General features: G+C 40.2%; 1 protein-coding gene across 5 annotated transcripts in view; it reads right to left on the bottom strand.

The window, feature by feature from the left end:
* MID2 (midline 2) overlaps positions 1-21350 on the bottom strand; it is a 101278-nt gene that overhangs the window by 7316 nt on the left and 72612 nt on the right. For 3 of the 5 annotated variants that reach the window (XM_043571137.1, XM_043571133.1, XM_043571134.1), the window contains exons 5-7: positions 20656-20804; positions 9628-9755; positions 8058-8291 (exon numbers count right to left, since the gene is read on the bottom strand). In XM_043571137.1, the coding sequence (XP_043427072.1) occupies positions 8058-8291; positions 9628-9755; positions 20656-20804 (511 nt within the window). The remainder of the gene's footprint in view (positions 1-8057; positions 8292-9627; positions 9756-20655; positions 20805-21350) is intronic. The other 2 variants (XM_043571136.1, XM_043571135.1) reach the window with 1 other exon arrangement.

Genomic DNA, 21350 nt, shown 5'->3' with positions numbered 1-21350 from the left:
ACACTGAAAATTCATCAAAAGCCTCCCCCCCCCACCGCACCACCAAAGAAAGGTTAATTTCACTTTGTTTTCTTTTGAGTCCCAGGATACACAGTGAGATAAATATCTTCTGTTTTGTTTCTCCCATGGAGCTAGGCTTATGCCAGGCAATTGAATGTCACCACTAGTGAAGTTTAGGTTGCTTCAATTTTCTGCGCAATAATATAGGAAAGGCCACTATACAAAAAAAAAAAAAAAATCACCGAATCACCACTTTTATGGAGTCTCTGGATCTTTACGCCAAAGGTCCAATCCCCTGAGAGCTGAGTCTAGCCTCATATGGGTGGAGCAGTCCTGTGTACAGTGCAGGAACATGGAATCTCAGAGCCAAAAGGACACCTACATGCCATGTTTCTGTCCTTTTACAAAGGGAAGCTAAGATTGAGAGAAGGTGACTTGCCCAAGGCCACAGAAAGATGGTGATGGTGCTGAGAGTGTAACCCTGGTTTCTTTAACCCTAGGCCAGTGTTCTCTCCGCTACGTCACAACTCATGGGGTAGACAGCAATGTTCCTTGGTCTCTGCAAGGTAGTGAAGCTTTCAGGGCTTATGGCTCATCTCACCCTCCCCATCCTCACCCTCACTTCCCAATCTAACTGGACTCTGAGGTATCATAGGGAAGCCAAGGAGATGGCATGATAACCAAAGCAAAATTGCCATCTCCCCACTTGGCACTACCCATCTTTTGCTCCTTCCTGGTTCCAATATTCATTCGAAGTTGGGTGGTCCAGGAACACATTGTTGCCTGGAACCTTCTTCCCTCCCAAGCTCAGAGATCTAGGTTTCTGCTTTCGAAACTCTTTAGACCATAAACATTGACTTAAACCAAGAAAAATGCACATAATTAAAAACATGTATTTGGCTGTTAGTAGAAGAGGGGTTGACGTTCTGGTTTGTGAATTATCTAGGCTTCTCTCTTCTGTTACCTGTCTTTCAATCAGTTTATTGCTTTTTAACCACAATTCTAACAAAGCATGGACAGGAATGGGCAAGGAAAATGAACAGCGAATGTAGTCACTTCTATGCAGCCTTAGTGAAGGATTTAGTGAGGTTGAAAATGAAAAGTAATCATGAGTGGTTTGAAAGAGATCTGATCATGAGGGTTTTATAATTAATTTGGTGGATGGTTGAAAAAGTCTAAAATAAAACTAGAAAAAGAAGCATGAAGGAGGGAAAACACATATATTAGAAAAAGAATAACTGGTGTAGGGGCGCCTGGGTGGCGCAGTCGGTTAAGCGTCCGACTTCAGCCAGGTCACGATCTCGCGGTCCGTGAGTTCGAGCCCCGCGTCAGGCTCTGGGCTGATGGCTCGGAGCCTGGAGCCTGTTTCCGATTCTGTGTCTCCCTCTCTCTCTGCCCCTCCCCCGTTCATGCTCTGTCTCTCTCTGTCCCAAAAATAAATAAATGTTGAAAAAAAAGAATAACTGGTGAAGACGCTCAGTTATGCTCAGGAAAAGACAATAAGGATAAGGGCCAGGAATAATGTTTGAGGGCCTGGTTAGCTATATACCAATTCACAATATGAATCATAAACTGCACACTAGACTTTAATACAAAAAGGGAAATAAATCGTCTTCCAGATATACTTATAACAATACAAAACAAAAAACAAATGCCACAATTAAGTACTATGTAGCTATGAAAAAAGACTGAAGAGTGGGGTGCCTGGGTAGCTCAGTCAGTTAAGCATCCGACTCTTAATTTCAGCTCATGTCATGATCTCACGGTTTGTAAGATCGAGCCTCACATCAGGCTCCATGATGACAGTGTGGAGCCTGCTTGGGATTCTTTCTCTCCCTCTCTTTCTCTGCCCCTCCCCTGATCTAAATGAATAAATAAATTAATTAATTAAATAAGCTTAAAAAAAAGAATGAAGAAGAACTCTGTTAATTGATATGGAGTGATTTCCAGGGTTTACTGTTAACTGAAAAAACCAAATTGCAAAAGAGCATGCATGTATAGTACAACACTTTTTTTCCAAGGAAGAAGGGCAAATAAGGGAGCATACATATATCTGCTTGTTTACAAAACACCAATAACAATAGGAAGGAAAACCCAGAAAATATTGTAGTTGGTTAGCTACAAGGGATGGGGGAGGGCAGGGGATTAAAAAGATAGGGGTGAAAATGACACTTCTTTTTTTTTTAATGTTTATTTTTGAGAGAGAAAGACAGACAGACAGAATGCAAGCAGCGGAGGGGCAGAAAGAGAGGGAGACACAGAACTCAAAGCAGGCTTCAGGCTGCGAGCTGTCAGCACAGAGCCCGACACAGGGTTTGAACTCACGAAACATGAGACTGTGAGATCATGCCCTGAGCCAAAGTCAGATGCTCAACCGACTGAGCCACCCAGGTGACCCAAGAATGACAATCCTTTGAATACACTTTTTTCTTGTATCGGTTTCCCTTTTGGAAACACACTGCTGTTTCACAAATTCAGAAAATTAAAATTAAATCAATATGAATGGGAAGAGCAGGGACCAAAACTGAAGGCAAACTGAAGCAAATGAACCCAAATGCATTTCAAATGAAAAACAACCACACCAAAAGGATGGGGGCAGGAGGAGAACTGAAAACAAATCCTGAACTATTGTTTGTTTTTGTAGTGGCGTGGACAAAGCACTTCTGGAACTGTTAGATCTATTATGGGATTAAGCAAATGAGTACATGTGTTGATGTTGTTGGGAGCCAAGGTTCTCATTGTGGAAGTAGGAATGTAAAAATATCAAATGGGGGAAGGCAACAAAGAATGTGTGGACATGGACTGGAATTGGAGGCATTGGTATGAACTCATGATTTCTATATATGTGTGTGTATATGGGCATCCATATGTGCACATATGTTAAGTACATGCGTATATACATTATGTGTGTGCACATGCATATGTGCATGGGCATATGTGTGTATTTCTAGTATCCAGATCTTATTCTATAATAACATTCTCCAATTAAAAGGAACCAAGTTTCCTTAGAGAAATGGCTGATTTCAAGGCTGGGGCAGGATAAGGTGAATACGACCTTAGAATCTTTTGTTATACTAGAAAGTAAAGAAGTATTCAAGAAAATTATGGCAGAATATAAGAACCCAGGAGTAAGCTTCAAAGTCTTACTGGCTAAACCTGGACAACCTGAGCATCCAAATAAGCAAGGGCAGTGAAGAATTATAAACCATTGAAAAGAGAATTCATGAGGCCATACTGATAAGTAGATAAATAGAGGGTGGGGCTTTGGCTTACAGTAGAATGTAGAAGGTCAACTTGTAAAAGTGGGAGGGGATCCTCCTTTGGAAAATTATAATTTTGTAATCATCAGAGCAAAGACTGGACCAGGCAAGGAGTTTTGATTGGTGCTAAAACAGGAGTGGGGGTGAGATGGGTTTGATGAGGAAGCAAGACAGTTTCCTTGTTTCAAAGTTATCACCACACAGATTGCTCATTAGTTGCAAAAGGAAAAGCAGTAACTACAGGATGAAGAAATCAGGCAACACCTTTGACTCGCTGAACAAAATTAGCATCACCAACGAAGGGCGAGTGGACATGATGCGCCTCGAGATGTGATGTCCTAAGGAGGACACCCGTCCCATGTGGTATTCCAGCAATGAATTCATAGTCTGAATATAAATCATGAGGAAACTTCAGAGAAACCCAAAATAAGGGATAGTATAATAAAGAAATAAAAGGACATTTAAAAAATCTGTCAATGTCATTAAAGACAAAGAAAGACTGACAAACTAAGTGTTCCAGATTAAAGGAGGCTACAGAGGGGTGCCTGGCTGGCTCAAATGGTGGAGTGCGTGACTAAGTCTTAGGGTTGTGAGTTTGAGCCCCACGTCGGGTGTACAGATTACTTAAAAATAAAATTTAGGGGAGCCTGGGCGGCTCAGTCAGTTAAATGTCTGACTTCGGCTCAGGTCATGGTCTCATGGTTCATGGGTTAGAATCCTGCATTGGGCTCCGTGCTGACAGCTCAGAGCCTGGAGCCTGCTTCGGATCCTGTGTCTCCCTCTCTCTCTGGCCCTCCCCAAATCATGCTCTGTCTCTCTCTCTCTCAAAAATAAACTTTAAAAAAATTTTAATAAAATTAAAAAAAATAAAGGAGGCTACAGATATGACATTAAATGCAATACCTGATCCTTGACTCTAAAGGACAATATTGGGTCCTTCACATTATAAAGGATACTATTGGGTCAACTGTCAAAATTGGAATATGAATAGTGGATCAAGAAAAGTACTGTATCAAATCTCTTGAAGTTGATAACTGTACTGTGGTTAGGTAAGAGTTTCCTTATTCTTACAAAACCTACACAGAAGAATTTAGGAGTAAAAGGTCATGATGTATGCAATTTACTCTCAAATGGTTCAGAAATATATAGAGAGAGATAGGGAATGTTAGCAAATGATAAAGGAAATGAAATAACATGTTGAAAAGTGGATGTTGACAAGTGGATGAATCTGGGTAAAGAGTTTACAGGCATTCTTTGTGCTATTCTTACAACTTTTCTGTAATTTCAAAACCAGTTCTACATTTTAAAAAGGTAAATATAGGATTCTCTGGGTATCACCGAGACTTGGTGAGATGGGGTTTATGACTGAATTATGGTAATGGAAATATACACCTTGTTCCAAAGGGAAAGACAACAATATGGAAATCCATGAAGCCAAGTGTAAATGTGTAGTGGAGAACATTTGCATGTAAATGAAAAGGAGAGGAAATAGAAGTTTTATCTTTGTGGCAGTTTGTTACAGACTGCCTGGCCAGACAGAGTATAGCCAGTGCTTTCATAATGCAAATCACGAAACTGAAAAGGAGAAAAGATATACAGTAATGGGGAATACAGTCAGCTAAACATCTGTTTGAATTCAGCTAACAGCATCATCTGAAACATCATTGGCTTGTGACCATCCCAAATCTTAGATGAGGTGGGGAGATAGTTAGAAATGAAGGGAGAAAGCTGAAAAAAAAATAAGGGGACTATTTCTCCAGACAAAATACTAACCAACAAGGAAGACATTTCTGGTTAAAGAAAATGTGGAGTTGGACTATTTTAAGATTCCTCATATAAATGGTATCATGTAGTATTTGTCCTTCTGTGTCTGGCTTATTTCACTTAGCAAAATGCCCTCCGGGTTCACGCATGTTGTCACACATGGCAGAATCTCCTTCTTTTTAAAGGCTGAATTATATTTTATTGTATGGATATACCACATTTTCTTTATCCATTGATCTGTTGATGGACAACTTTTTTGTATGTTGACTACATGTAAATAAAGTGGTCTAAGAAAAGAGAAAATGTGGAAAAACCTCAAGGGAAAAGCATCTCTCAGAGTCCAAGTTCAATCAACAGCAGCAGAACAGGGGCAGGCCAGACCAACAGGTAGGACTGAGACCTTGAATCTTCCTGAATATGTATTCCCAGTAAAATTGTTTCATCTTATCTGCCCATTGCCAGACAAAATTTTGCTCAGGGCTCTGCACTTGTCCCTGCCCTATCCCATTTTTCTGTTTATGATTGGAAGAAGACATAGAAGGCAGGCTGGGAAGGCAGAAACTGGATTTAAAAGGATTTTGGCAGGTTTGAATGTGGAGTCACAGCTAACCAGACAAAATGTAATAGGGATGTACTCAAGGTGTTGTATTTCAGTTTAGACAATCAACTGTATAGGAACAAGATTTTGAAATACCTAGGGATTTCAGCTGACTACATGCTCAGGAGTCAACACAGGCAATGTGACTACTGGAATAAAAAGGTTTGGGGCAGGGGTCATCAGCTAATGTATAAGACAAATAATCCAGCTAACCTCCGTGGTGGTCAGACCACTTCTGGAGTACTGTTTTCACTTTTTTGACAGCATGTTGTATAAAACACTCTGACAAACATGGGTGTATTCCTAAAAAGGATACCGTGATGGTAAAGGGTCTGAAACCAGGTCACATGAGGAGCGATTCAAAGACCTGAGGATATTTAAGTCTGGAAAAGAGAAAATTTAGAAGGGACATATATGAGAGCTACGTAAAATGATCTGAAGAACTGTCATGTGACAGATGGATTAGGTTTACTAGTGAGGCATAAAGGGGCAAGACTAGGACAAATTGGTAGCTGTGGATTTAATTCAAGAAAACATTAAGATTAAAGTCTGACAGGCTCAGGTTCAAATCTTGACTCCATCAGTTTGTAGCTCTGTGACCTTGGGCAACTCATTTATCTTGAACCTCAGCTTCTTCATCTATAAAACAGAATTAATATCAACTCTTTCATATGGTTAAGGAAGAACTCATGAAGACTAAGTGGGAGTGTTTGTAAATGACAAAGCATAATGCACGTACACATTATCATTGTCATTAGTTACTAGGAGGGAGAGTTGGGCCTTTTCTAGGGACGCACTGACAATTATTCATAGCTGCACAACAACTGAATGAGTTATTTTGTTAGAAGTGAGCTACTCATCACTGGAAATGTTCGAGTAGAGACAGGACAATCATCTACTGGGTGACTGGCAAAATTGAAGATTAGCTTAAATGACATCTAAGTTTCCTTCCAATTCTAAGGTGCTATGATCCTATTGTTATTAAGAATTGTCCATTAAGGGGCGCCTGGGTGGCGCAGTCGGTTAAGCGTCCGACTTCAGCCAGGTCACGATCTCGCGGTCCGGGAGTTCGAGCCCCGCGTCGGGCTCTGGGCTGATGGCTCAGAGCCTGGAGCCTGTTTCCGATTCTGTGTCTCCCTCTCTCTCTGACCCTCCCCCATTCATGCTCTGTGTCTCTGTGTCCCAAAAATAAATGTTGAAGAAAAAAAAAAATTTAAAAAAAAATAAAAAATAAATAAAAAAAAAAAAAAAAAAAAAAAAAAAAAGAATTGTCCATTAAGCTCTTCTTCATGGAGGACGATATATCTTTGAAAATAAGGAGGACAGCCTTTGGATCTTTGTCACTTCTTGGACTTATTTCTCAACTCCCAGGAGACCACCGCTCTCCCCATCTCAGGAAGGAGGAGCACAGTTGTTGGCTGTAAGCCATTCCAGAGCAGTAGAGACAAGTGCAGAAAAGCATGTCAGGGAGGCCTTAGAGTTTGTGACTCCACCACCTGGAAAAAATACCTAGGAATACAGCTACCCAGGCCAAGTGGCTTAGGTTGGAGCTGCACGAGGCAAGTGTTTTTAGAAATTTGACCCCCAATGTGTTCTCATCTCCCCACCCCAGCATGTGGCCCAGAATTGTCACACAACCAAAAAGGGAAGCCTATTGGGAGGGTTTCATTGGAAAAACTCCTCTCCCTGTGAAGTCAGACACAGAAGCACAAGCACAGAGGTCAAAGAAAATACTAATTTGCAGCTGTGTGGATGCAACCTTAGGGTGGGAATCTGTTCCAGCCTGGAATTCAGTTTTAATTCTGCTTTCCAGTTCTCCCCAGCACATGGAGGGGAACTTGCAGCTGGCCCCCTTCAGTCTGGCAATCGATGCGTCAGGTTTCTACTCTGCCATGTCTTGCTCCAATTCATCAGGAGGAGAAACCATAGAATGGGAGCCCAATGACTGCTTTTTGACCATCTTTCATCTTGTGGCCTGCTGACACATTTTTGTATTTGGTATAATTCTTGGAGGAAAGGGACAAGGGGTACAGTGACAGAGGCAGGAGGCTTGTCGCTATAGTCACCGATACAAATAGGTGCGTTAAAGGAAGTAGTAGTCTTTGAACATAGCATATTTTACCATGATAATGAAGTGGAAGAAGAGTCAAGGAGAGAGATGTTCACACACAGAGGATCAGCAATGATGGTGGCTTAGCTACCCAGGAATGAATTCTGAGCTGTGTTCTGACTGGGGAGAGTGGAGTGACATGAATTAACTGAGGAAAGGCTTAAGGATTACATAAACAAATGGGAGTGGCCCCAGTGACTGCCCAGCAAGGAAATACACAACTTGCTTGTCACCCATCAATAAGGTCTTTGCAATGCACTGGGGGAGTTTGCACTGTCTACGAAACACTGTGCTAAACAACCTAACATGTCTTACAAACACTTGCCTCGTGGCGCCCCGGCCAATCTTGAGCAGCTTACTGCTTCCTTACATTTCCTTATCTCTGGCCACAGGCCCCAACTACACCATGACTTACTGATGAAGTTAGCCTGGCCAGTGAATATGGTGTACTGAAGCTCATAGGAGCTGATGCTGAACTCATCATCCGAGATCCAGTGGACTGTAATGGTGTCATGGGAGGCAGTACAGAGTTCCTCTCGGATAGATGGTGGGTTTGGGGCTGTAAGGAAAGGTGGAAAAGAAGGTAAAGGAAAGCACGCTCTCCATTCTGCAAGTTTAACAATTGTTACCCTCGCTGCCCAACTCTACACCTCATAGAGAGGAGGCTATCTTAATAAGAAGCTTTAGATAGCATATCCTGAACAACCTGAAGCCAAGTGCTAAGACTTCAAATTTCCCCAAACCGCTTCTGCTTCAGTGACAGAGACATTTTAGGCAAAGATATAAGCCTAAGGTATTGAACTGATTGCCCGGATGTCTACTCTGCCTGTACCAACACATATGTAGATATTAGAGCAAAGTGGTCAAATGGTTTTCTTACTGCATGACCTTTGGCCTATTGCTTTTTATTTTCAAATAAGTTTTATTATAGACTGTTGGCAGTATAGCCAAGTGCAAATTAATATGAGTTGCTTCATCTGTAAAATAAGGGATGATAATTACCTCATAGATTGGTTGTACATATTTATAATATAAAATTAATATACAGTGTCTGGCATAAAGGAGATGTTCAGTAAATGACAGTTACTTTAATATATTAGCCAAAATAATGACAAATGCAAGTCTATTGTATGTGTATATTTTTCTCATGAAATGGTCATTCATTAATCCTGAAGGTATCCAGCATTTTTCATAGGCTGGATGCACCCCTCATTTCCTAGAATTGTGTGCAAGCCAGATATTTCTTACATTTTTCTTCCTAATCTGCTAGTTTCTAAATTTCCTTAAAACCATTTGAGGGGCACCTGGGTGGCGCAGTCGGTTAAGCGTCCGACTTCAGCCAGGTCACGATCTCGCGGTCTGTGAGTTCGAGCCCCGCGTCGGGCTCTGGGCTGATGGCTCAGAGCCTGGAGCCTGTTTCCGATTCTGTGTCTCCCTCTCTCTCTGCCCCTCCCCCATTCATGCTCTGTCTCTCTCTGTCCCAAAAAATAAATAAACGTTGAAAAAAAATAAAAAAAAAACATTTGAATGGTACCTATCGCTATGCAGGAGATTCTTTAATATTCCATAATTGCCACCTGAGTTCTAACTCCCTCAGTAACAAGCAACAATATATTACTGATAGGCTCGTAAGGAGAAATCCATCAGCAACGTCTTGCTTTTTCTTTACTTCTAAGTATAATGGTATACCCATGTGCCCCCAGAAATATTTCACACATCATCTCCTTTTCTGTTACGTGAACTAAAGTTTATTCTATCTAAAAAGATACATGAATTGTCTTAAAGTTTATAAAAGCATTTTCATTATAAATATTGCTCTTTTCTGATTATCTTAAAGTAAGAGAACACCAAAAGAAAAGCATTTAAACAGGAAGGAAACCACAGTATTTTCACACCTGTTAAATAATCTAGCCCCTCCAGCAGTTTCTTTTCTCTGGAAAAATCTAAAGCAAAGTTTTCAAAGGCATCGTTAAAATTGATGTCTGGAATCAGAACTTGAGAAGATGCTGTTGCCATAGCGACCCTGGAAAAGAGAAAAGTACATCAATATACATCAAAATAGGTGTGCAACCTTTATCCAATGTTTGATTTCTGGTTCAACAAGAAGAAAATAAAGGACTTGTAGGGCTTGATTCATTAAGTGAAAAATATCATATCTATGCTTTTCCAGTGGAAACCATTTACATTTTAATCATCAGGAACCAATTAAGGGTTATACCATATTTATTCACATATGTTCACCCCTCAAATGCACTCCCCCATCCTGTCTTAATTTTGAGAAGTAAATACAGGATTTTTCCTCCTCTGCATCATTTTCCATCTGGCAGGCAGCATCAAAACTAGACCTCTGAAAGCTTGGTAAGAGCAGTTTGAGAGATTTTTTTTGCCACCCCCTCTATTTTTTTATTTTTTTATGCTAATCAATAAGCCAGCATGCTGGGGCTGAATTACAGCCTTCACTTAAATACTGTACATTATTTGATCTTTTATAACATTTATGTTTAATTTTATTATTATTTATTATTATTATATAATGCTATGCTGGCTTTAACTCCCCAGCTAGTTTGATGCATCTCAAGAGCAGGTATTTTGTACCTCTTATATCTTCCACAGTTCATAACAGAGTATTGGACACATAGCAAATCAATAATTGTTGAGTGAATAGTGGAATGATTAATAGCAACACAGCTTCTAACATTTATTGAGCATTTAGTAGGTAGAAGAGATCATGCATGTACTTTACATACATTGATTAATTTACTTCTTACTATAATCCTGTGTAGTAAATGTTATTTCCATTTTGTACATGAAAAGGACACATAGAAAGGTTAAGTAACTTGCCCAAGGTCACACAACCAGGAAAAGTCAGAAAAAAAGAAATATAACTTAATCCATGTTCATCGGATTCTAAACTTTATACCCTGAACCAATTTAGACCATTTTTTTTAAATTAAGGTAAATTTTTATGTGCTTCAGCAATTCTTAACCATGACTACACATCATAATTATCTTGGGGGAGTTTTGACCAAAACATACATGTTGAGGCTCTGTGACAGACCTTCTGAATTGGAGCCAATGAAGATTCTTGAGCATGCAAATGACACAATGGAAAGAAACATGAACTTGGCAACAATACGCAGGTAGAATGAAGGGAAGAGGCACTGGATGTAAAAAGACCAGAGGGGAAACTTTTATGATGAATTAGTTGTAAGGGGTTGAGGAGTTAAACAAATATATATATCCTCATGCACGTGTACCTTGCTATACTTCTGCCAACAATAGCTCTTGGTTGTTTGTGAAATAGATGTTTTAGGAATAAACTGCAGGCCAGCATAAACAAATGAAAGGCTAACCCAGTATAATCTTAAAGTCTCACTCTTTAGGCTATTCTTCCAGGATTTGATGAGTAAGAAGAAAACAACCTCTTTAGGGCAAGAGTTAAGGTAGAAAATTGGCTCATGAAATTTATTCCTGACCTCCCCAATCTTCTTTCTTCCATCCATCCATCCATCCATCCATCCATCCATCCATGCAATACTTACTGAGCACAACTAATGTTCCAGGCACTGTGCTAAGCACTGGAGATACACAGCTGTGGTCCTTGCCTTCACAAAGTTCACAGTTCATAGAGGAGAAAGACATTAAATAGACAATAGAAGTGCTGCTACAAAGGGAGTGTAACATACACAAGATCCACCTGACAAGGACTTGGGCACTAAGGGAACTCTCCCCAGAGGAAGTTTATGGTAAGCAATGACCTACACGATGAGTAGGAGTTAGGTAAGCAAAGACTACATGGATGTGTGTGTGTTCTCTCTTGCCCGAAGGCTGGAGAATTAGCAAAGTCACGCAGAGCCTTGTAGGTCATGTTACAAACTTTACACTTTACCCGGAGAGCAATGTGGGCCACTGAAGCCTTTTTAGGCAGAGTGATGCTCAAATTTATGTTTCAAGTAGAGTACTCTGGCTGCAGTAATGGACTGGAAGGGGTCAAAATTGGAGGCAGAGCAGATTTTAAGGTGATCAGAAAGGAAAGTAGTGACAAGAGTGTAGACAAATAAGACAGAAAATCAATTCATACAACATGAAAATAAGTAGCCAACAAATATATTTAAAAGCTCAACTACCTGAGGAATCAAATAAATGTAAGATAAAATGAGATAGCATTTAAGATTATAACTAATGACAATATAGGAGCTTTTTATGCCTATATTAGGTAATGCCTCCATATTTTACCAGGACTGAAATTGACAACAAATTTTGGAAGATCAATTTAGCATTAAATACCCAAATAGTTTAAAACGCAAATATTCTCTGACACCACAGTTTTACTTCATAAAGTTTTTACTAAGGAAATAATTGAGGTATATGCAAAGATGCAACTGTTTAAGGGCACGCAATACACTATATGTAACCTAATTGTCTAACCATGGGGACTGAACTAAGTAATGTGTTACTACACATCAAAAGATGAGATACTATGAGGTCACTGAAAATCAGGTTATATGATACTATCCAATGACAAGGGGACACCTGGCTGCCTCAGTTGAGCGTCTGACTTCGGCTCAGGTCACGATCTCACAGTTTGTGAGTTTGAGCCTGGCATCAGGCTTCACGCTGATGGTGCAGAGCCTGCTTGGGATTCTCTCTCTCCCTCTCTCTCTGCCCTTTCCCTCACTTGCATGCTCTCTCAAAATAAATGAATAAATGAATAAATAAATAAATAAATAAATCCAATGACAGGGACAAGTTCATGATATATTGTTAAGTTTCAAATGTAGGGTATAATGAAGTATATACAACATGACCTTATGTTTGTGAAATACATATTAAATATAAATATTGGGATACTATACTCCCAAATATTAACAGTGGCTGGAAGGGTGAGTAAAAATGGCATTGGGGTATATGTAAGTGTGTGTCTGTTTGTGTTTCTATGTCTAATACTTTAAGCAAAACAACGTTACCTGTCTCTCAAGGCTCTGACCTCCATTAAGGACAATATAATAAGTGTCATTTGTAAGGGAGAAGGAATACTCTCCTAGCTAAAATTTGACTTTAACTGAAATCTTGGTCCTTAATATATTACAATTATTATTGGTGAGGAAGAATTTCAGACCCTATGAGAAACCATCGATGAAGATATTTAGGCTGGGCAGATAATTCTCAAGAGAGAAGAGAATGGCCTAAAACAAGAATCATAAAGAACACTAGCATTAAAGGAATAGGTCAAAGGAGATCTGCTCACAAAGGCAAAAGAAACCGCATAGGTAGGGAGGAAACCAGGAGTGTTTATGGAAGCTAAGGGCAGAGAAATTTAAGTAAAAATCGTCAGTAGGGACAAGTGCTACTGCGTGATTAAGTAAGATGAAACAGTATGGGAATACAAAGGAATGTCTATTATATTTAGCAGCAAGGTATTCATTTGGTGACCTGGAAAAGAACACTTACAATAGTGTGGTAATGGCAGAAGATATTTTGGAGAATTGAAGGGTGAGCAAGGATGATTAAATACAGTGGTTTAAATTTATGTTCATCTCGGCTCTCATGAAATACCACTGAGATTACAGTCAAAGAATAAAATGTCATAAACCCACAAAAACAATGAGAATGGAAAAAGACATGCCAGCAAGTAAAAGACTGTCAACAAACGTTGGGAAGCTAGAAAGGGATGGATGAGTGGTACCCAACAACAGACCAGAGAAAGCTGGGTCAGGAAGCCAACAACAGCAAGCTGATGTTGTGCCACAGACAGTTGGAAGTTTGTATGAAGAGCAGCTAGACCCTGGATCCACTGAATCAGAGACTACTCCTTCCTTATCCTGGCAGGAAATGTGAAGTTTACTTTCCGCTGTACTAAAAGCAGTCTTAAAACCCCTAGCAACCTTTCCCTGCTTGGCTCCTAGAATGATAGCAGCCAGGCTTAGTTAGACCCCTCCCTCATCTCCCACCAGAAGCAGGAGATTGGTGGATTCCTTCCAGGGAAAACTGACCCACTGAAGACAAAACACCTACAGACCTAACACTTGGGTCCCCTCAGTCAAAATCTGGCATGCCACCTTATTATTCTACAGTGAAATTCACCAAGCAACAGACTGTTCCCATCCCTTCGGATCTTCTAGTCATCTTCTAGTGCTTAAATTCAAACAGGAAGGCAAAAGATTATCATACATTTAGGGAAAGTCAGAAAGTGAAACAAACTAATAGAGAAAAGGCACTTGGAGGAAACCAAAACAATGCAGAATTTAGAAGAAGCTTTTTAAATGTTCACTCATATCTCCAGGAAGATAAACAAGAAGCTTGCAACACAAAGCAAGGACAGAATGAAAAAAAAGAAAGAAAGAAAGAAAGAAAGAAAGAAAGAAAGAAAGAAAGAAAGAAAGAAAGAAAGAAAAGAAAAGAAAAGAAAAGGAAACAAGATCAAGAAAGAGCACTTATAAATGAAAATAGGAAGGCTGAAATTAAAATTTTATTTTTTTATGTTTATTTTTGGGAGAAAGAAAGACAGAGAGAGAAACAAAGCATGAGCAGGGGAGGGGCAGAGACAGAGACACAGAATCCAAACCAAGCTCCAGGCTCTGAGCTGTCTACACAGAGCCCGACGTGGGGCTCAAACAGCAACCTCAAGATCATGACCTGAGCCAAAGTCAGATGCTTAACTGACTGAGCCACCCAGGCGCCCCTGAAGTTAAAATTTTAATAGAAGAATTGGATGAAAAATTAAGGAAACATCTTAGATAATAGAACAAGAAGACAATGTTGTAAAAAATAGTAAAGAAAAGGGGCACCTGGGTGGCACAGTCGGTTAAGTGTCTGACTTTGGCTCAGGTCAAGATCTCACAGTTTATGCATTCAAGCCCCACATCAGGCTCTGTGCTGATAGCTTGGAGCCTGGAGCCTGCTTCAAATTCTGTGTCTCCCACTCTCTCTGCCCCTCCCCAACTTATGCATGTGCGCTCTCTCTCGCTCTCTCTCTCGCTCTCTCTCTCGCTCTCTCTCTAGCTCTCTCTCTCAAATAAGTAAATTAACATTTTTTTAAAAATAGAAAATATTTTAAAGCAGAAAATCTAGAGTGTCCAACACCTGACTAATTAGAGTCCCAGAAACAGAGAAGAGAGAAAATAAATGGGAGGAAATTATTAGTGAATAATATAAGAAAATCTCCCAGAATGAAAAGTCACTAGTCTTCAGATTGGAAAGAGTATTTCATGTCCAACAAAAGTGATGGATAAAAGACCAACACCAAGGCATATCCTGGAGAAATTTCAGAAAAACTGGGTTAAAGATAAGACCTTAAAAGCTTCATATTTTAAAATATAAATCATATTTAAAGGTCAGGAATCAAAATAGCAGTGAACTTCTCAACCCAACACTGGAAATTAGGATACAACAGAGCTATGGCTTCAAAATTATAAGGGAAACTTATTTCCAGCCTATAAAATGTGATAATAAATTTTAAATATTTTTGAAACAAAAAGGTCTCAAAAATTTACATCCCATGTACTCTTTCTTAGAAAACTATGGGAAAAAAATTGTTCCAACAATATTAAAAGGGTAAAATGGTACATGAAGGGGAAATCCAGAATCCCTAGTTAAGAACACTGAGGGGTGCCTGTGTGGCTCTGCCGGTTAAGTGTCCAACTTTGGCTTAGGTCATGATCTCATGGTTCACTGGTTCAAGCCCCGTGTTGGGCTCTCTGCTGACAGCTCAGAGCCTACAGCCTGCTTTGGATTCTGTGTGTGTCTCTCTGTCTCTCTCTTTCTCTGTCTCTCTCTCTTGAAAATAAACGTTAAAAAATTTTTAATAAAAGAACACAGAGAGTTCGGGAGACTAAGTGAGCTGGAGTTTACAGGGCAGAGTACCAGAGAGGAGAATGCTGCACAGAGAGAATTCTGGAGACCTTCTGAAGGTTCCCCTTTAAGTATTCAACTAAATACTAATTGACACATGCACATGAGGAAACTGCCCAAGGCCAAGGAAACAGCACCAAAAAAAAAAAAAAAAAAAAAGATGAAAGGGAACAATCCTTGGTGCTTACAACAGGCCAGGAATGGTGTCTGTTCCCAATAGCCAAGCTGGAAAATCTCATGATGCATGGTGCACTCGTCAGAGTACTCAGAAACATCTTGCCTCACTAGTGTGGAAAAATTCCCCTTAGACTAAACACTGCTCTGATTCCAATGAACAAATCTTAAAAGCAAGACCCAAGGGATCAAGCTATTTTCAAGTGACTTAACTGTGTCCTAGAACAAAGCTTAAGAACATTTATAGAGGGGCGCCTGGGTGGCTTGGTCGGTAAAGCATCCAACTTCAGCTCAGGTCATGATCTCACAGTTCGTAGGTTTGAGCCCCGCATTGGGCTCTGTGCTGACAGTTCAGAGCCTGGAGCCTGCTTCAGATTCTGTGTCTCCCTGTCTCTGCCCCTCCCCTGCTCACTCTCTGTCTCTGTCTCTCTCAAAAATAAACATTAAAAGATTTTTAAAAATTAAAAAAGAATATTTATAGAAGTATAATATATGGCACCTAATAAAATTCATAATGTCTGACATCCAGTCAAAAATTATCAGATAGGAAAAGAAGGAAGAAAATACAACCCATAATGAGGAGACAAAGCAATCAATTGAAACTGACCTAGAACTGACACAGATGTTAGAACTAGATATTGTAACAGTTATGATAACTGTATTCCATGTTTTGTCCATGTTTTGATTTTAATGATTTTGATTTAATGATTTTGAGTACAGCTGACACAAAACATTACATTAGTCTGAGGTATACAACATAGTGATTTGACAAGTCTATACGTTATGCTGTGCTCACCACAAGTGTTGCTACCATCTGTCACCATTCAACCCTATTACAATATCTTTGACTTATAGGCCCTATACTGTGCCTTTTATTCTCATGACTTATTCATTCCATAACTGGAAGCCTGTATCTCCTATTCCCCCTCACTCATTTTGTCCATCTCCCACCCACTTTCCCTTGGCAACCATCAGTTTGTTCTCCATATTTATAGGTTTCATTCTGCTTTTTGTTTGTTTATTCATTTGTTTTGTTTTTTTTTAGATTCCATATATGAGTGAAATCACATGGTATTTGTCTTTCTCAGTCTGAATTATTTCACTTAGCATTAAACCCTCGAGGTCCATCCATGTTGTCACAAATGGCAAGATCTCATCCTTTCTATGGCTGTGTAATATTCCATCGTGTGTGTGTGTGTGTGTGTGTGTGTGTGTGTGTGTGTACCACATCTTCATCCGTTCATCTATCAATGGACAGTCATGTTGCTTTTATAGCTTGGCTATTGTAAATAATGCAATAAACATAGGGGTACATATATCTTTTTGAATTAGTGTTGTTCCATATGTTCAAAAGCTAGAGGAAAGGCTAAATATGTTAAGTAGAGATATGGATGATAAACAAAGACCCAAACCGAACTTCTGCAGATGAAAACAATAATATCTGAGATGAAAAATACACTAGAGAGATAAATGGCAGATTAGGCATTACAGAAGAAAAGGTTAGTGAATTCCAAGACATATCATTAGAAATAAATGAAATACACAGAGGAAAAAAATGGCTAAAATATGAACAACACATCAGTGAGCTGATAACTACTTCAAGCAGCCTAATATACATGTAATTGGAATCTGCATAAGAGAAGAAGGCAGCATAAAAAAAATACTTGAAGAAATGATGGCTGAAAAATTTCCAGATTTGTAGAAGTCAATTGTTAATGTCTAAATTTGAAGAAAATAGCAATATAACGATGCTATTTAGAAATGTAAAGGTAATGCCAACAGAAATACCTAATGGAAGGGCGCCTAGGTGGCTCAGTTGGTTAAGCATCTGACTCTTCATTTTGGCTCACGTCTTGATCTCATGGTTCATGAGATAGAGCCCCACATCGAGCTCTGAGCTAGCAGCACCAAGGCTGCTTGGGATTCTCTTTCTCCCTCACTCTCTGCTCCTCCCCTGCTTGCTCTCTCTCTCTTTCTCTCAAAAGAAATAAACTTTAAAAAAAAGAAATACCTAATAGAGGGGTGCCTGGGTGGCGCAGTCGGTTAAGCGTCCGACTTCAGCCAGGTCACAATCTCGCGGTCCGTGAGTTCGAGCCCCGCGTCAGGCTCTGGGCTGATGGCTCGGAGCCTGGAGCCTGTTTCTGATTCTGTGTCTCCCTCTCTCTCTCTGCCCCTCCCCCGTTCATGCTCTGTCTCTCTCTGTCCGAAAAATAAATAAACGTTGAAAAAAAATTAAAAAAAAAAAAAGAAATACCTAATAGAGTTGAAATTGCTTGGCTTTGTTGGAAAAGTGTAGACTTCCTGGGTTTGAATCCTGCCTCTATCCCTTACTAGCTGGGTGATTTTAGGCAAGTCATATAACCTCTCTGAGCCTCATTCTCTCACTTCTAAAATGGGCATAATAATAGTGTTTATCTCATGAGGTTTTTATAAGGATTAGATGAGTTAATACTTATAAGGCCTTAGAATAATGCCCAACACAAAGTAAATGTTCAATATTATTATTGGAGAGCAGAAATTGGGAGTGAGGAGAAGATTGTTATTTTTTTGCAATATGAATGTTAGTAATATTTGACTTTTTAACTATGTGCAAGTATTACTTGAATATAAATAACTTTTAAATGTTTAAGAAGAGGGATGCCTGGATGGCTCAGTTGGTTAAGCGTCCAACTTTGGCTCAGGTCATGATCTCGCGGCTCGTGGGTTTGAGCCCTGCGTTGGGCTCTGTGCTGACAGCTCGGAGCCTGGAGCCTGCTTTGGATTCTGTGTCTCCCTGTCTATCTTCCCCTTCCCTGATCACACTCTCTCTCTCTCTCCTAAAAATAAACATTAAAAAGTAAATAAGTACATAAATAAATGTTTAAGAAGCATAAATCAGAGGTGAGGAAATGGAAAGACCTTCAAGAATTTTGCCATAAAGGGGGCACCTGGGTGGCTCAGTCGGTTGAGTGTCCAACCTTGGCTCAGGTCATGATATCACAGTTTGTGAGTTTGAGCCCCACATCAGGCTCATTGATATCAATGCAGAGCCCACTTCATATCCTCTGTCCTTCCCTCTATCTGCCCCTCCCTGTCTTGTGTACCTGATCTCTCTCTCTCTCTCTCTCTCTCTCTCTCTCTCTCTCTCTCCCGCTCTCTCTCAAAAATAAACATTAAAAAACGAGTTTGTCATGAGGGAAAGAAAGAGATAAGGCAATGGCTAGAGTAGGTAGGAGGTAGAGGAATGTTTTAGATAGGAGAGACATGAGTGGATTTTTAAAAGTCCATGTGAAGTCAACTAGAGAAAGGTAGAAATTGAAACTATGGTAAAAAGGAAGCATGTGGCACAAAGCACATGTCTTCTATTATAATCAAAAGGGAGGGGGAACTCATGGATGTGGATGTAGGTATGCCCCCCAGCTTGGCTTGAGAAGCTGAGGAATTTGTCATTTCTTACCTACCACTCTCTCTATAAAAATAGGATGTAAAGTCATCTACTGAGCATGAGCAGGAAGGTGGCAGGGTCGGAACTTTGAGTTGAACCCAGAAAACTTGAAATGGCCATTATGGAGACAAAGCAGAAAGAAAGCTGACCAAAGCAACACAGAAGGATTTCAGGTCAGTACCGAGGGCCCAGGGGAGATTAGAAGCCATAAATTTGCGATGTAGCAGTACCAACCTCTTTGATTATTGAGTTTTCTCCCCCAGGGTTCTGCAACTCAAACATAGGCATGGAAAAGGTGAGAAGAGCTGGGCTGCTTCATGGTTGGGGGTCTTACCAGGTTGGTGGGATAAAAAGACAGTGGGGCAAGGGAACTGGGTACATAGAAAAGAGAGTGAATAGCTGAAATGAGAAATCATAGACCCTAAATAGGCCAAAGAAAGAAGTGAAGACAATAGGTAGCTGGTAGATAGGAGTCAGGCCTTAGAGGTCCCAATGAAGTTGAAGAACGGATGTACTGGAAGAAAAACAAACAACCGTAAGTACAGAGGTTGTAGTTAGAAGGTGGGATGTTTTAGTTTATTCTGAGTCATGGTGAGGTTCAGCATGTGAGCCATGGAAGTAGGTGGATGAAGGGGAGCAGAGGTGAGGGTCACTGGAGGATGGGATGGCAAGGAGCCAGGAGATTAGATGGCTAGAGTATTAGATGTGGTCAGCTGCCAATGTCAGCTGGCATTAGATGTGGATGCCGCCAATGGCACCCAGAACGATGGCAGAAGCAACAGAAAGGAATACTGTGAACCCAGAGCCAAAGTCTCCAGTAAATGAGAGAGAGAGATAGAAGGAAGTCAGATTTGCCTAATGAGCCCCTGCAGCCCTTCGAAGCCTTGGTGATTGTACTGAGCAATGTTTCACTTTCATCTTCAGATTCTTTGCAAATGGTGTATAGATGGCCTGCTAAGGATTCATGAGTTTTCTGAAATTGTATGCAAGATTCTGTGTGTATATATCTACTATGCATTTTTTTCCTCAGGTAGAGGGCTCATGACATTCATCACTCTGTCGAAGGAGCCATTGATTAAAATAAAAGCCTAAGAATTACTGCTCTAAAGGATCTGTGTGATGGATAACTAAATGAAAGCAGTGAGAACCACACAAAGATTTAGGAAGAGCACACACCTATCTCTGTGGCCAAATATTTCTCTGGCCCTACGCTAACATCAACATAGAAAGCTCTAGCACGGAGTGGGCCACGAAGAGCTAGGGCACAGCTAGGGGCCATGACTGGCTGGACACTAGAGGAACAGATGAGCTACACAGAGAAAAGGGTGCCAGAAATCCACAGGGCAATGAACCACTGAGGCTTCGTACCTATCTGGTGGTGGCTGCTACATACATACATGCCTGAACGGAATTAAGGGACTTCAAGCTGCCCCCTGTTCATAAGAGCAGGCACGTAAAAAGAGAAGGAACTCACCTCTCAGCGATATTTTTTGCAGACTGGAGAAACCGTGCCTGGTCATTTTCTTTCAGGATATGTTCAGCTTGGTTGATGAGGACTGTTGACCGTTCAAGACACTGGCGGCAATTAGCAACCTGCTGTGCCAACTTTCTCAGCTTCATTACCTTCAAGGAATGAGCCAAAGAAAAATGAGATTAAATATCCAGGGCTTAATTAAAAGCTATAAAACAACACGAAGGAGATTTGCTGCGGTGATTCTAAAAATAAGGCCTATTGATGTCCCAAGGTCCCTGTACTTACCACTCACCTGCTCACCCTACCCTCTACGTCTGTCTTGCCAGCCCCTCCTACCACCTCCAGCCCACTTACCCACATTGCATATACACCCAGTCATATACTGTAGATCATCGGCCTCCACCTTTTTATTGGTAACATTAATTTTTCTGATTATAAAAGCAATGCATGCTCACCATAGAATATTTTGAAAATAATAAAAGTATAAAAAGAAACCCCAGCACCCAGAGATCACCACTGTTTACATTTTATTGTCAATAGCTTTTCACATACGAGTTTAATAAAAAGTAACTCTTTGTTCTTTATGAGTATCTACATTTCTGTGTATATATTTCTCTATGTATCTGTATGCATACCTGTGTGTTCACAGGCCTGGGGTCACAGAAATTTCAACTCCTGTGTTAGCTGGACCCAAC

This window comes from Prionailurus bengalensis, chromosome X (genome assembly GCF_016509475.1).
Source record: "Prionailurus bengalensis isolate Pbe53 chromosome X, Fcat_Pben_1.1_paternal_pri, whole genome shotgun sequence".
Classification (NCBI taxonomy): domain Eukaryota; kingdom Metazoa; phylum Chordata; class Mammalia; order Carnivora; family Felidae; genus Prionailurus; species Prionailurus bengalensis.
This window is presented reverse-complemented; position numbering and strand designations above follow the sequence as displayed.